The 17,096-nt window shown below is 39.4% G+C and overlaps 1 protein-coding gene across 1 annotated transcript in view; it reads left to right on the top strand.

The window, feature by feature from the left end:
- LOC103369747 (protein kinase C alpha type-like) overlaps positions 1–7,631 on the top strand; it is a gene marked incomplete at its 5' end in the record, with an annotated part of 117,393 nt that extends 109,762 nt beyond the window's left edge. The window contains one exon of the mRNA XM_008298541.1: positions 2,621–7,631. Coding sequence (XP_008296763.1) covers positions 2,621–2,785 — 165 coding nt within the window. The remainder of the gene's footprint in view (positions 1–2,620) is intronic.
- Between the last annotated feature and the right edge of the window lie 9,465 nt (positions 7,632–17,096).

Below are 17,096 nucleotides of genomic sequence, written 5' to 3'. Positions count from 1 at the left end.
AATACTTGCATCCCTGTAGGTGAGCCCAGTGAGTAGGTGGACTAGTTAATGAGGATGGAGAAGAATTTTATACTCGCTCTCATTTCCTCTCACGGCTTTGTCAGTGAAGACAGAATAATATTTTAAAAGAGAGAAGAACTTCTTGTTTTGAACTGTAGCGATTTAACAATGTGATTTGATCGAATAGAAAGAAATACTAAAACCAGCCAAGGGACATCAAACAAAATCCTGACGAAGTGAAAGCATTTTGTTTCCACCTTTGGGGATGGCTGTCTCATGCTCTTTCTTAGGTTAGCCAGATGTAGACCTTAAGTTAGAGACTCACTAAGTCAATCATCGACTGTATAAAAGATGGACATAGCCACAGTGAGGTCCCCCATTGTTTTGTGGACCCAATGTTTAAAACATTCGGAATTTGACTGTCACCATCTTTTTTGTTGTTGTTGTTGTTGAAACCAGGCAATAAGAGGTGGATTTGACTGAGAACCTGAGGAAAGCATGCACGCCCATATGGCAGCATATCCTTATTTATCAGCTATTTTGCTCTAAATGGGACCATCATCTACTAAATGAACGCCATGCTGTGTTGAAGAACACTTGAACCTAGCTGTCAAGGCCACGAACTCATTAGGAAAATGTTTACAAGACTGTTAAGTCAAGTGAGATGTAGAAACATTTTCTCATAGATTTTTATACTTGTTTTTGTAGGAGGTGTCGCCCCCTGCTGGCAGTAGACACAAACATTTAAGCCACTTTGCATTGTCTTCACAGACCTGCAGGCGACATCTTCTTTTTTATTCAGTTTATGGATTTAACAAATCATGCCCAGAGGACAAACTGAAGATTTTTATGTTGACGCCATTGAGGCTCTAACATGTGTAAAAAGGTTGACAAAACATGCAGTATTGGTGCTTTGTTTTGAATGACTATTGCTGGATGTCGAGTCTGGCATCAGTCATGACAAAGGAAATTGTATTTCTATCCATGTTTTGTCTTTACCTTTGAAAGCAAATTAGGTAGAACCACAGCGTGCTGGCAGTTTTATTTGAGAGGGTATATTTCTGAGCAGATGACTCACAAAAGGTAATCCTGGAGGGATACCGATAAGTTTGAGTGGCAGACACAGAATCACACCAAGAAATTATGCAACACCGTAAATTAGATTAGTTTGGAAGGAGATAAAACAGCTGTTTTGTAGTCGCACAATTACCTCGTAAATGTCACCGAGACAAGAAAACAGAGATTAGTGTGTTTTTTTTTTGGTGGTTAATGTGAGCGTCTACTGGTAAAACAAGTAAGATAGAATGCTAAATGCTGCCCCGTGTTCTGCCTCTGAGAGAATAAGTGTTGCATATGTGATTCAAAGTGGGTTCGCTTCATGTCATAAATTCTTTGTGCTTCAGTCTGACCTACACCGAGAGTAGAAACGGAGCACAAGCATAAGTAAAAGCTGTGTGCAGTAAATAATACTGCTTTAGTACTTCATGCCATGTGCTTTAACATAGTAATACTTAAACCAATAAAAACGGGGGCCCAGTAACTGTTGCTGTTGTGGTCTTGCATGTCAAGTAGGATTTTTTTTTCTTTTTGGGCCAAGTGGGACATCGACAGCAAAAGTAATGCACACCACCATTTGGAAAATATGCAGAGCTTTCTCTTGCTGAGAAATTCTCTGAAGTCCACTATGTGACATGGTCCATTCCCATGATTTAATTTGATGATCTTCTCATCACAGAAACATGAAAACACTGTTCACGTTGCCTCGTGCATACTGACATCTCCCTGTCGTGAACTTGCTAGTTATCCCTTTCGTGACCTGGTTGCACATTGTTGCTACTCTTATTTGAGGAATGATTTTATTCTCCTGGAAGATAATCAGCGTCGAGAGTCAAATATGTACATGTCCAATCTAAATAAATAAAGGATCTGCATAACAGCAGGTTATGAGGTCAGTGGTAACACAGCTTGACTTATGACAGAAGTCCTGACACCATTTCCCCCTCGTTGAATCAGTTCTGAGCTTTGTCTTGTTTGGAAGTGCATTTCTGTTCCACAGCTGAGCCAGTGTTGTTACAGCATTCAGAAGGGTTCACTAGGATTCAGGTGAACGAAATGTAGAGCATGTAATCAGATTTTTTTTTTTAACCTCCTGCATGTAGCAGCGGGAAATCGAGGGGATCAGGTGCAAGATACTGTCGATTTCTATGTGGGCCGGCAGCGGGATGAAGCTGCATTTTAATTAGTCGACAGGTTGAAGTGAGAGAGTCACAAATGTTGTTGTTCTCCTGTCCATGCTCTCTGTCCAGTTGGCCAGCTTAGTGTGATTTTAACCAGTTATATGAATGGAGATGACAACAGCAGTGACTAATGGTGTTTGATTATGATGATGTATGTCCTGTGCTTTGGGCGCATTTGTGGAAAATGTCCAAGAGGTTGACGAAGGACAAATTCTGCTGAATGCGATGGCCGTACACTTGCCTTTAGAGGTTTTGCACATTCCTGCCAGCGCTCCAGATTTTTCATGTCTGTCCTCTATGAATGGTCTGCTTGCTCTCTTCCTGTTATTTTAAATACCTTATATCTAAACTTCTCCCTTTTCTCTGTCTATTCTTTTCTACAGTGTGGCAAAGCAGCAGAGAACTTTGACAAGTTCTTCACACGCACCCAGCCCCAGCTCACACCACCAGACGAGCTGGTCATTGCCAACATCGACCAGGCCGAGTTTGCAGGTTTCTCTTTCGTCAACCCACAGTTTGTACACCCGTCTCTGACCAACAGCGTATGAGAAGGATGGAAAGACCTTCGTGAAGCCCCTCCCTGCTCACTGCCACCCTCTTAAACCAACTGCCAACCTAACATCTGAATACAACTTGATCAAAGCCCACAATAAGTCCTAATGTATTGGTGTTATTCACAAGCAGGATTCTAAGGCATGCATATTTGCTCTGTACAATATTTTTTTTTTGCCAGTATAGATTATGAATCAGATAGATGAGATTGTTTCTTGGCTACCACCAGAAATAATTCCCTTTAGTTTAATGACAAGCATGCGCTGTAGACAAAGGATGTGCTTCCTGAACCTGGAGGCACTAAGACAGAAGGGTGCCAGGCTTTCTTTATCTATGCCAGTATACTGTATTATACAATTTAAAGAATGAATGAATCTGCTTACAAATCTCAATGGATAAAAAAAAACATATGGTCTACAGATCTAGTCGGTGGTTGTATCTATATGGATAATCATCATATTACAGATATTATGTGATAACCAGAGAAACACTCATATAAGGCAGTGTAGATGCTATAGCCAAATATGAAGGAATGATGATGCAGGCGTTGAAACGGCACCTCGTGGTTCAATGTTTCCTGTATCATGTTTACAGCTTTTTTTTTTCCCCCCGCTCCCTTCCTGTCGATTTCATGCTGATGGTGTATAATTCAATTTTATCGATTCTAGCCAGTCTCAACTTTCAGTGCGCGTAGCAAGAATGAACAGTTCTGTAATAAAACATATGCAGCCCGTAAAAAGGTGAATATGTGAGACACAAAGGTATGAAAGCGTTACTTCCAACTTGTCTAAATTTTGCTCGGCTTAACTGTCATCGCCCTGTTTGATTTGGATTTTTTAAAAACTAGTCATCCACACACATGTTTCTTAGCCCTTATCGAGCTGCAGATTGTATACTTGTCAATAATTTAGTGGACACTATGTGGACACACGGAAAAGTGGAATCGGTTTAGTGTATGGGTGATCTCAAAACATTCTTATATCTTCCTTGAAATCAAAGCTAAACAGTTTACACTGTACACCCGTGGCTACAAAGCCCCCCCATTGGTCGTAAATGTCTTATCAGAAGCTCTAAAGACATTCTGACATACTGTATCAATGGATGTCATTGTGTATTAACCATGCAATGTTTTATTGCATACAGTATCATCCCCTCCAGAGTTGATATAATATGTTTGTCAGTTTGCGCTGATTTGTGTGTCAACAGGATGATTTCTTCTGACGTCGCTTTGTCCTGAGAACAAACTTGTCTTTCATTTGGAATCAACATAATCTTTATCAGTTGAATCATTCTTTGCATCCCGTTTTGTTTCTTCAAAAAAAACAAAAAAAAAGATTTCTTTTTACTCTCCTCCTCCTTTTTGTGATCTCACACATATTTTTCCATTAGATCAGATTAATATTTTAGTGTATCGAAAATCAGTGTAACTCCTTTGTAAATAATCATGAGTTATTTAAAAAAGAGTATAGCAAGTTACAGTTTTTATACCAACACCTGAATGTGCTTTTATTACATTAATTAGATAAGCCAATATTTGTATGTGTAAAAAGCTTAAACAACTAATAACCCAGTACAGATCAACTTTGTAACAGCTGGATGTCTTTATCAGAGTCCAGATTTAGCAAGTTGTGAAAAAAAAAATATCTGTCGTACTTGTTTTGTCAGATTTATCAAATCTTTTTTGTTTGTTTTTCTTTTTTAAACAGTTATTTCTGACTGCAAATTGTGTGTTGATTGGATGCGTGTCTGGCTGTTGACTGTCCCTCTGTATCTGCATGCTGTTGGTAGGCATCATTCGTGCACGCAATACGCTAAATGCTGCATGCTGCAAAGTATGAAACCCCAAAGAGTTACGACGTCAAAGTGATACTCTGCTCAAAATCTGTCTGTAAAGCTTCGAGTCACCCTTCGTGGTGTACCTGTTTTGTTATTCTTTCGCAGAATAGTGGCCATGGGTAGCTCAAATCCGTGTTGATTAACATCGATTTCCAGCGACAGCTTTTCACCGCTACTAGAAAACAAAATATAAAAAGAAATGTCTACACTTGTTCTCTGCTTGCATGCTCAGTTTATTTCAAATTATATTTTTTGCTAAACTGCACTTTTTCCCATCTCAGCCCTTCACACAGTTTTTACAAAACCCACATTGGTCTTGATTGTCGGTTTCATCAAGCTTGCAGGAAGTGAATGTCGCTCAGAAGATTTAGTGTGGAGTATCACTGCAAGCATACATCCAGATTGGCCAGATTTAAAATCGGCCATTACGTGTCAGATATTATAAGAGTGCTGATCTGAGACCAGCTAGGCTGTTAAAGATTGGGACTGAGTTCCAGTGAAACAGTGTAGGCTGGAAAGCTAATGTGTGAAAGCAAACTCTGCCAAAAGAATGCAGATCCCAGGGGCTGAATAGTGCAAAATAGACATATTATCACAGCTTATAAATTCAAATAGATACTCATACTACTTTTTCAATTCTTTCCTGAGACCTAGATGCTACTGGCTCTAGATCAGTGCTCTCTGTATGTACACTTTATGGCCCCCCCGGTTGTGAAACACTGACTCCAGATCTGTGTAGAGTTGTGTCTCAGAAGCTAATTGTTAGACCTGTACACCGGCGGGACCGCTCGCTCTCCAGTGTCTCACCAATGGGGTTTATATTATAATCTTAATGTTGTGTTGTTGTCAGTTTGTATATTTGTTTTTTTTTTCTTTTGCTGTTTATTTTTTGGCTGTCGTCAGTTGTTGTCAGTGTTGTCAGTTTTTGTTTTTTTTTTCTTTAGCTTCTACTCAAGACAAATTCAGGAATGTCTCAAAGAATATATCACATTAGAAGACGCATATCTGACCTATATAGATAGGAACTATGGAAAATGTTTGTAATATTTTGTCCGTGTTTTTCTAAGAGTTGCACTCTCTCCTACGATGTTTCCTATCTTATATGACCTTTTGCATGTGCCAAACCTGGAAAATACCGGAACCCGACGATAGCAGCCTTGCACTAGCTGTAGTCACACGGTTGACTTTCTGCGGCAGCTTCTTCTCCCTGTACAGGCTGCTATACTCTCTGTTGGCCACATAACATATTAGTAGCATGCTGCCATGAGTATACCAGTGCACATTGTGTCAGTACACTTAACAATACCTGTCAGTTTGATAGTCAACTTACCGTGCACGTTATTAGATTTTCCTGTTCCCGTTACTAGAGCTTCTTCTAGCCTTGGGCAGAATTGTGTGTGGGGAAAAAAAAAACAAGACATTTCAGCTTGTGGAGCGTTTGATTTAACATCCGCGGTGAATTTCACAGAAATGAGAGAAAATATTCCTTGTACATACTCAGAGTTTGCTCACCAACAGTCTTGCCTCTTTGTCTAAGCCTATCTCGCACCTCTGTATGTGCTGACTAAATAGTCTAGCTCCATCCCTTTAATAGAACCCTCTGTTGACTTGCTGTGTTTTCAGGATGTCAAGTCACAGTCAGTGTGGGCATAACAAAGATTAATACTCTTCCCTTGTGTGCCTTTCCCAGCTTGTACAGATACACTGTACATATTCTTTTTAATTTTCAACTTCCTCGCTCTGACCCGAACTCTCTATTCCATTTTTAGTCCAAACCCTAAACTCATTGTTTTCTGTTCTTAAATAAGTTTTCAAACTAGTTAATTTACTCGATTTTTACTTCATTTTATTCCATGTTTTAGCACCTCTCGCAGTTCACATGAATGTATATCAAAAGTTCTATTAAACAGATTTACACCAATCGACTGAGATCGAGTCTGAAAAAAGTACAACTGGATTCATCTGTGTGTGTCTGCTTGCTTCACCTTTACCTCCCTGTGCCTATTAATAACGTGGCGATTTAATTACTGAATCTATCGACAGTATCGTCAGACGACACCGGGCGGTGGGGGGGGGGAGAGTGAAGGAACGGGTGATGGATTAGGTTCAGTTAAAAGATTGACAGGAAAGCTGATTATGGCTTGTTTGAATAACAACCCCTGTGCCTCGTCACATTGAACCATCCCTCCGTCGTCCTCTCGTCTACGCCGTCTTTCAATCCATCAGTATCTCCTTCCTCAGTGCCTGGACCAAGTCGATCCATCACCTTATTGATAGCGTCCTCCACCTTTCCCCTTTTTAAATCTCAAGGTCAGGAAAGCCATCGATATTCTCGTGTGTTTTCTCGCTCAACAGAAACCACCTTCTACATTTCTCCCTATAACGCACGACGGGAAAGGAGTTAGCCAAATGAATTTGGTGTCGTCTTTGTTTACATTCTATCTGATGTCCTCACCTTCTCGATTTTAATTTAATTGATTTGGACGGCCAGATAATGATAATACTGTAAAGATGAAATCGTAAATGTAGGGTTTGAGAGAGGTTTTTTTTTTCTTTTTCATACAGTTTTTTTTTCTTTGCTTTAGATGAATATGGTGTAACGTCTTTCTTCTTTGTAGTTGGTCATTACTCTTTGCTGTGTCCTGTTCGCTGTGGAACGAGAGAGTCGACGTGAACTGCTATCCTCTTGGCCGTACAGGGCGCAGGATCAGTGATGTGCAGGAATGCCTTATATCTTAACCCGTACAGTAACTCTCCTGTGTTTGTTCATTTATAACCTCTGCACCCCCCTTGTCCTTGTACATAAATGACTTACAGTAGATATCTACATAGACTGTAAAAGAAAGAATATATTGTATTTTGTAAATGGTGTACGTTTGTTTTCTTCCCTTGTCAGCCTGAAACCTTTAACATGAGTCTGAGCTACTTACCTCGTAATTGATTGTGTCATTTGTACCTAATGTATGATAATGCAAATAAAAAAAAGCAAAATGAGGTCCATACTTATGCAAGTGAGTGTTTTTTTTATGAATGTTGACAATCAAATTGCGTAACACAGTTTACTGCATGAAGACATGTAGTATACAGTTGTCTTATGTCACAGTTTGGTGCAGATCGTAGAGTTTCTCCTGATCTATTTTAGCGACGTGTCACTGGCATCACCTGATGTGACATTTCACTGGGAGGTTTTTTTCAATTCAAAGTTTGCAAAGAACTAAATGCTGCTGGATAAATTCTGATCATGCACTCACTCTTAAGATGCAGTTTTGCTGCATTAGCAGAGATATTGCTTTTAATGAAACTGTTTATACTTATTGTGACACACAAAACTTGAGCTAAACCCAACTGGCTTTTCTTTCATTTTAGTACATCTGCATATATTCTGTGTGTTCATGTAAATGTATTACTGCCAAATGTTCTACTTCTAGCCTGATTACAAAAAAGGATGATATATTCAGTACAATATCTTCAGTAGTAGACATTTTTGTTTGTTTGTTTGTTTGTTTTTTATCCACATTTGTCCATACAGTTCAGTTTTTAAAGGTGCTGGAGTTGGGATGCATTATTTTGATCACACATTGGACATCCTGTATGTATATGGGAGCATTTAATAGTGTGTGTTTTTGCAGCTTTATTCATATGCAAGAGTGTGAGTTTGTGTGGGGGTGTTTGGCCGACTGTGGGTTCCAGGCTTTTTCATTAGTTGGATGACTGAGCGCAAGTCCTGGTGAAGGAAGAGGAGTGTTAGTGATGGAAGACAGCGTAGTGCTCACGGCTGTCAGAAGTTATCAGCGATGCCTGAAACTGAGGAGCACTACCAGTCGATGACATTGCTGACTGACACTGCTACACCTCTACCATAGACTGTATATGAAGATGGACGAACCCTCTGTAATGTCAACCACAAGTCTCCTGAAGAGTGGTTTTAATGCTCAGTGGTGTGGTTCCTCCTAATTCAACCATGAGCAAACAGAAGGAGGGTGAGTGGAGCTGAGGCGGGCTGTTGACAGTCATGGGACTGAACTTACCTGTTAGTCAAAGTGTCCATTAATTATGCATCATTTTTAATCCTTACTATAATTTAAACTAAGGAATTTTCTATAAATTCATCCCAGTACCATTATCATGAATCTGAAGCTATAGGGAGTAAAACACTTTTTTTAACCAGACTGCAAACACTTTTAGTTTTATAAAGGTGGGCATTTTAACATGAGGGTCTATGAGGACTGAATCGCTTTTGGTGCCAGCCTCAAGTAGCCATATGAAAAACTGCAGTTTTTGGCACTTTCATCTCGACTTCAGTGGTCAGCCCTGGAGGTTGCTACTTCATCTGAACTACATTTCAAGTAAACTAAAGCGTTTGCACACCTGGGACTTTCCTTCTCAGCAAGAAGGTGATTTATCTGAAACCCATTAGAATATTTAAGAGCTTTTTGGGAGTCAGTTGTCATCTTACCAAATACCTGCCATAACATCCATCCATTATCTATACACCGATTAATCCTCACTAGGGTTGCGGGGAGGCTGGAGTCTATCCCAGCTGACTTAGGGTGAAGGCAGGAGACACCCTGGACAGGGCTACACTTAGAGACAGACAACCAAGCACACTCACATTCTCACCTACGGACAATTTAGAATCACCAATTAACCTCAACATGTTTTTGGACTTGTGGGAGGAAGCCAGAGAACCCGGAGAGAACATGCAAACTCCACGCAGAAAGATCCCGGGTGTCCTCACTGGGACGCGAACCAGTGACCTTCTCGCTGCGAGGCAACGGTGCTAACCAACTGCGCCACCCTGCAGCCCCAAAGTAACAAATCCATACAAGAAAACAATTGAAAGGAAAAAATTAACTACTCACACAAAGGCACATGTTTTGACATAGCCTCACCCTTATCTCAAGAAAGCAGAATCTTAACTCTACATATATGGTGCTCAATTCACGCCTTCATCACTTCAGCTCTACCATCTGACAGCATGCTGACCTACTCTAAAACCTGGATGCAAACAAAACTGCAAACAACATCACCNTTGGACTGTGTGGGAGGAAGCCAGAGAACCCGGAGAGAACCCACACTGCACGGGGAGAACATGCAAACTCCACGCAGAAAGATCCCGGGTGTCCTCACTGGGACGCGAACCAGTGACCTTCTTGCTGCGAGGCAACGGTGCTAACCACCGCTCCACCTTGCAGCCCCAAAGTAACAAATCCATACAAGAAAACAATTGCAAGGAAAAAATTAACTACTCACACAAAGGCACATGTTTTGACATAGCCTCACCCCTATCTCAAGAAAGCAGAATCTCAACTCTACATATATGGTGCTTAATTCACACCTTCATCACTTCAGCTCTACCATCTGACAGCATGCTGACCTACTCTAAAACCTGGATGCAAACAAAACTGCAAACAACATCACCATACAAACTACAACCTGGCATTTCGAAATGTTTCCATATGAGCTGAACATTTAAAGTCTCTTCTGAATGATGCATTATAATAGAAAAGAAACATTGGTAAAGAAAGAAAAAAAACACACCCTCCAGTTGGTCTGGCCCAGAGTGATGTCACCTAAATTCAGGAAGTGCTGGGCGGCCCACTCCCAAACACTTGTCCTACATGGTGAACCAGATCAAATGAACAAAGAATGGTAAGTATGAACAAAGAAACAAATAATTAAACCTGTAACTTGAGAAAAGATAAACAAAATCAATTAATGCATTTGCTTTAGTACCACCATATGATGGATGTAAACTTTAACATAATATTAACACAAACAAGCCTTTTCTAACTGCGATGCTCAAACAAAAGGAGAAAGGGGCTGAAATGCAAAGATGAGGTGTTTGGTCAGTTAAACTGGGTTACACTTCTTCCTGATGATCCCTATTACTCTGTTGATCGCTGCAAAGTTTTCCACTAATTTCTTCCAACCTTGACCTCGCCACCATTTCGGATTCTCCTCGATCTTGTTAGTCACAAAACTTCAGCTCAGACTTTTCACAACTCACTTGATGGCTTTCATCTATCTTACTGATGTTTTCTCAAATGAGGGCCCATAATTACTATATAGCTCATTGCTGGCAGGCAGCCAGTGTCCTAAGTGGTGTGTTAGAGTGAAGGTTTAGAGGAGGTATGTGAGGTTGTACCACACACAGTGTAGCTGGAGCTATTTGATTTTTTGAAGTCTTCCATCCTTGCTCTACTTTTCTTGAATGTCAATGTTGACTTGAAATCAGAAAAACAGTCATTCTGTTTAATTAATGTGGCTTAATTACAATTAAAGTACATTAAAGCTGTGTTTATTCTCTCCTTGGTTGTAATGTAGGAAGCACAGTGCTGTTTTTATATAGACACATACTGTACAGTGTTATCACAAGATGCATAGCTGCCATCTGATTTAAAAAAAAAAAAAAAAGCCCTGCAGTGTGTTAACCGTGGACCCAGCTGGTGTGTGAGCTTTTGTTTAGCTCCTATATGTTTCAGTCTGCTTGTTTCTCTTGGTCTTCCTCTATTGCACATACAGGCGACTGGCATACACACATCCTCGAGTTAATTTGCTGGGAAACTGTTAGTTGCTAAGTCATATACAAACATATGGTTTTTCCACGTGAGCTGCTCTTGCCTTAAGAAAAACAGATGCATTATTCTTACAGTCTGTAACACATTTGTACATTTGAGAATAATGACTAAGCCTGAGTGTGTTACAGAGGCTGACTGAATGATTTATGTTTGCATTAAATAAAGAAAAAAAAAAAACAAATAAAGATACAAAACAAAAAAGATAACAGCACCACGCATGAGTTCACATTCTCGTAGACACTTATTTATGAAAGGATTTTTCTTCACTCAGTAAACCCAGAAATGACTTGCCTCTCCTTGAGAAGACGCTGAAGCTTAGATGCAGGCTTCTTGCTCCACATAATCTATTTCCATGGTCAGATTATGGTGTTTAACTTAGAAAATTCTTGCTTGAAATCTCCTGTCCTTCTGTGGATCAGCATTGCTAAGTTCTTCCTCCAGGTAGAAAAAAACACATTGCATTTACGCTCAAAGGGTAAACAGACTCTTTAGAGGCAGGAGCCTTTTTCTAGGATTGTTTCAGAGCCTGTCCACATGAATCAACGTGTCTGTAGTCTACATCCACTCAATTTAATGGTGACTTGTGGGCTTTCAGTTAGGTGTTGACTTCCCCCCCTTGGTTTCACTGATATATATATATACACATGTTTTGTATTTTTCATAGTGGTCAGGGTGGTGGGGTCAGAGGAGAGCGTCCTATTTGGGATTTGCTGTTGATCCTGTCCATGACTATACTTGCCTTACCTTGTGCACGGTTTGTTTGTCAAAGCAGAGGACGGAGTAAATTTACTTCCATTGTATGCAATGATGAAACGAGATAATCTTCTGAACGGAGAAATGATGCCAAATGGGGTGAGAAAGGGTCTGATTGCCTTCCAGTGAGGTCAATGAGCAGTTATGTGAAAGGCCAAGTGAGAGCCAAGCTGATGACAGCCTCTTTATTCACTCTGGCCTGTGATTGGCTGCGGTGGTTTAGTCATACGCATGCATGGAATTCGCCAAATGCTCCTAAATCACTGAATGAACGTGCGTGTTTAGAGGCAGTTTGCGTTGAATACAGTCTGACAGCAGCTCAACAAATCGTCCTAATCGTGTGACCAAATGCTATCACAAAACTATGACATTGAACAGATAAGCATCCCTAATTTTTCCACTTGATGTTTTCTGCACGTACAGAGGGCTCCTGATCTCAAGAGAAAACATGTGCACAGACTATACATCTGTTTCCATGGGCAGTTCTAAAAAATAAACAGATGTTCTTTACAGGAATGGTGATGTAAGTTACTGATTACTCTGTTGTGCAGAATATTCCCTTTGTTGAACATGCACAGAAGATAGCCTGTGCTCAAAGGGAAAGCCAATTCAATAGGACAGAAACAAAAAGCAACAATATGAGGAAATGAGATTTGTTGTTAACTCATTTTGTTGTGTCTCACTGCTGCTGCTTTATTTTCAGAAATAGATAAGCAGACATTTTTTCTAAGTTACCACAGCAACTGAAAGGTGGTGGCATGACTTGACAAAAGAATACGCATATGTTTGTTTTTTAATTTAATGGGGATTTCTGGCACCTGGCAGCTTTGTAGGTAAAATATTCAGTGCACGTCTGCTATGCATGGAAGAAAGTACAAAATATACTGTAAAAAACGCACATTTTACCATAATGTCTGTGACAAAAATAGTATTCATTTACTAACGTTAAAAAGTGGCTACAACTATAAATAATCTCCACCTCAAAAATTGGGATTTTTACAAATGGTAATTTGTGTGTTTACAGTGTGTGTGACATAAAATTACACAGATATTTGTCATTATATGAAAGAAAGTATATTTGCAATTTCAAAAAATCAAAATTATTTGTTTAAATTTGATTTTACAGAATTTTATATGCAGTAGAATTACCAGTAATCATCATTATTGATTTACATGTTGACTGAAAAAATAAACAAATAAAAATGTATGTAATGTTTACATCAGAAATCTGTATTTTTGTAGTTGTTTTACAGTGTGTCACTGTTAATGTGCACTGTTTCACTTTATATTATTATTTTACAGGAATTCACCATCATCTGAAAAAAAAATGTATATTAGGATTTTTAAAGATTGATCAATCGTTTGTTAGGGTCAGTGTTTTATTTTACAACTTTTCCTTTTTTGTTCAATTACAGATAAATTCTAGAAAAATCTCCATAATAAATAACCATTATCATCATCCATCAGGTTACCTGTTGATTGTTAGAAAAAATAAAATACAATTTTAAAAATCAAACGAACAAAAAAAATCACAAAACTGTATATAGCGTTAACATCAAAAATCTGTATTTTTACAGTTAGTAACAGGTTCTTTTACAATGTATCACTGTACAATTACGCAGTTTTAATCAGCTTAAAACATAAAATGTCATTATTTTCCAAACATTTGCTGTTATTTTCACATTTTTATAACATATTTTTGTGGCACCCTTGCTGCCAGGTTTGGTGATTGTTTTATTTTTTACAGTGTAAGAGGGATTTACAAAATGAAATCTTGACATAAAAGATGCATGCTGTGGTTTTCAGGGCACACTATGAAAGTTTTTTGTTACATTTTGTGTGTGAAGTTCGGTGTTTGATTTGGTGCAATGAAGCTTTTTCTGCTAAACCAAACATGTGCAGAAAGAAAACTTGGATCGTGGCTCCCTGGGGCTTGTGTTTGGTTAAACTCAGACTCAGCATCATCATCATCACCATCAGCAGCAGCAGCAGCATCTCCTCTCTCTCCTCTGCTCGGTCGGAGGCCACGTGCCTCGCGCCACGCGGTCACTCACTGGGCTACAGTAGTGGTGCGCGAGCCGCGGGTTCGTTCCGCCGCACAGGCTCGTCGCGCGCCAAACCGGAGATACCGACTGAACAAGGGGGGGTCGAGAAAAGAGACGAAAAGAGACACGAGAGGAGGAGAAGGAAGGTGTTTATCCTCGACGAGTCTTCTTCGCGAAGGTAAATTATTGTTGTTTTTAACTTTTTTCTTAAGTGTCGTGAAGATAAATGTGACAGAAAAGGTTTTGTGCGACAGACGCGCAGATGCCACGGAGCGCTTTGTTTGTGTGCGTCTCGGATGTTTTGCTTCACGACGGAGGCTTGTTCGAACACTTGTGTTGTAAAATAGACAAATGCATGCATTCATAATTAGAATGGAAGCCTTTACTAATCTACATAAAGTCGCTTTGTGCACATTTCTACGTGAAGAATGGAGTTTGTTTTTTGTCATGTTATCATAGGCAGAGTAACGCACTACATATACTGCTCCTTCTTTGTTTAAAACTTGGTCGAGGGGCACAATTTTACACTTTTAAACTTTTTTTTCGACGCTTCCTGTTTCAGTAACTTAAATTCTGTTGCATGTAAAGGTGTTAAAATCTCTAATAGCTCGTCACATTGCACTGACTGATTCAGAACTAGTGCGCTGGAATATAAAGGAGAAGGTAGTGCGAGGTAGCTGCTTGTTTTTTTTCTTTTTCTTTTGTAAGACAGACACGAAATGGAAAGAGAATTAAAAAAAAAAAAAAAAAAGGGAGATCTGCACAGTTAAATCACCTGCTGGTGTTTAGGGAAACCCACAGTCTGGAACAAGAACCTGTTCCTCACTGTGTTTCCTTCGGATATTCGGATATTCGGATGAGCAGTATTTAGGTGAATTAGCCTCCACTTGCTCTCCTGTTTAACAACAGACTGGGGTGAGTTCATTATTGACTGACTGTTCAGCATGAGGAAATGTGTGACTGGTTCAGCACCACGGACAGAGATCTGAGCCTGAGCCAAAGACTGAACAAGCAGCTGCCTCTTTACAATGCAGAGAGCACAGCAAGAATGTATTTATCTCAAAATACCTGATGATAAAATATCTTGCATTGCTTACAAAATGACTCATACAGATGTCATAAAGGCACAGCAATCATCGAGAGTCACTCTTTATGATAGGTGGAAAGATTAATAGTTCTATAATGTTTGTAGATAGATTCGGAGGCTTTTCTCCCTCATTGCTATGGCAGCTACTTAAAATAAACACCATTAGATGCAAGAAACTACCTACCACCATCTTTTCATTAATAAAAATGTACATTTGTCTGGATTTTTTTTTTTGTTAAATTGCAACAACAAGTCGCCCACATCCATCCTTCAGTGTTCCAGCCACACTTCCACTGTAATGCCAGGTGACTGTTTTTTCTGCAATTCCCAAAGAGAAAGGCCCAGAACAAGATGTATCCTGGCTGCTCGCACACTCTCCAGATGAGAAACAACTTGTTACAGCCAGACAGATGCAGGTCTTACTCATGAACGTAATAATTCAGATAGTGGCTCAAAGATGGATTTTGATGTTTACGCAGTTGGGCTTCAGGCTTTCAGAAGTTAGATTTTTGCTACTGACTCCTCACTTTTGGTAGGGCTTTAATATAAAAGCCTATTTTCCCTCATGGTTCTCAAAGAAGCTGGAAGAGGCTCCTGGAGATTTTGGATTTAATTGAAAGTCAGTTGACGTGAACCCTGGTGTTTGGCTACGCTTTGATTTTGACTGATAGCATCATTAAAAATGTTGCAGGCATTACTTTCAACTTTATGCGAAGCTGTGTCTATGTTTTCAAAACTAATTGCTGCCTTGAAACACATGTTTGACCCCTGGCTGGCAGATGGTATTTTCTTCTGTTTGTCATCTCTGGTATGAAAGTCTCCACGCAGCTTTACAGGATAGTCATAATGGCCCATGTTTCAAAGATTCAAGGGTTCAGAGACTGTGCAGCAAAAAAAAAGGGGGTTTACAGCAGCTTTCACATGTCCTGTCATTAAAATCATGCAGTCTTCCCTCTTTTCACCTCACCTTTGTGTCTTGTTAAGTCTGCAACACCACTGTTCACAGCTGTCACTCCTGCCAAAAGAAAAACATAGCTTCAGGTCACCAATAAAGAAAAAAAAAAAAAGTCTGATTCAAATTCCATACGGAGAAGCACAAACATGCTCAATACCCCCAGTGTTTATTGGACAGTTGCACCTAGTTAGCCAGCTATAGCGAAACACTTGCTTGACACCACTTACTGATAATATTAGTTAATGTAATAAAAAAATATATTATTATTAATAATTTGTTAGTGAAACTGATGCATGAGGTTTCTGTTTAGGTTCATGCCAGTATGCTGTTTGTTAGGAGGCTGTATATTTAGTATGAGTATTGTAAATGGGTTGTATTTTGTTGTATTTTCTTAACCCTATAATACATTCACTCCCTATTGTTAGTGAATACACAAAGCTGCATTCTCAATAAAACAAAGTGCAGTAAATCAATGTTACCCTAAGTTGCTTTCTTGGCTGCACACCAGTGTTTCTTGTGATCAGTCTGAAAATCATTAAGATGGAAATATCCTCCAAAACATTCCTCTGCTGATCACAACCACAATATGCTCAGTTTTTAAACACCTAATATGGCAGTAATCCACTTTTTAGTTTTTATTTAGATTAGTAATATATAGTACAGTGGTTTAACTAAGACTGGTAGTCTTTGTTACAATTTTACAAGGATTTTTTTAAACATTTCTTTCTGGATCTGGTCTAATACTGCCGCTGCACAGCAGAATAGAGCAGCTAGAATATAGCTATTAGGATAAGTATATAAAATTGCTATTTTTCAGTCACACATTACTGTAAATAGCGTTTCCTTTCTCCCTGATGCAGCCATGTCGTTATTCCGTATGTGTTTGAGTGCCTACGTGGCTGCATGTAATACGTTTTAGAGACATTGTCTGCTCTATAATTTTGTATGATGCATTTGTGTCTTTGTGTTTTTCTCCTGTTTATCTCTGTATAACCACTCCAGCATCTAAAATGCACTACCAAATAGAAAGCCCTGTTTTGGGACTCGCTC

The sequence above is a fragment of the Stegastes partitus genome, unplaced genomic scaffold (assembly GCF_000690725.1).
Source record: "Stegastes partitus isolate 25-593 unplaced genomic scaffold, Stegastes_partitus-1.0.2 Scaffold1325, whole genome shotgun sequence".
NCBI lineage: Eukaryota > Metazoa > Chordata > Actinopteri > Pomacentridae > Stegastes > Stegastes partitus.
This window is presented reverse-complemented; position numbering and strand designations above follow the sequence as displayed.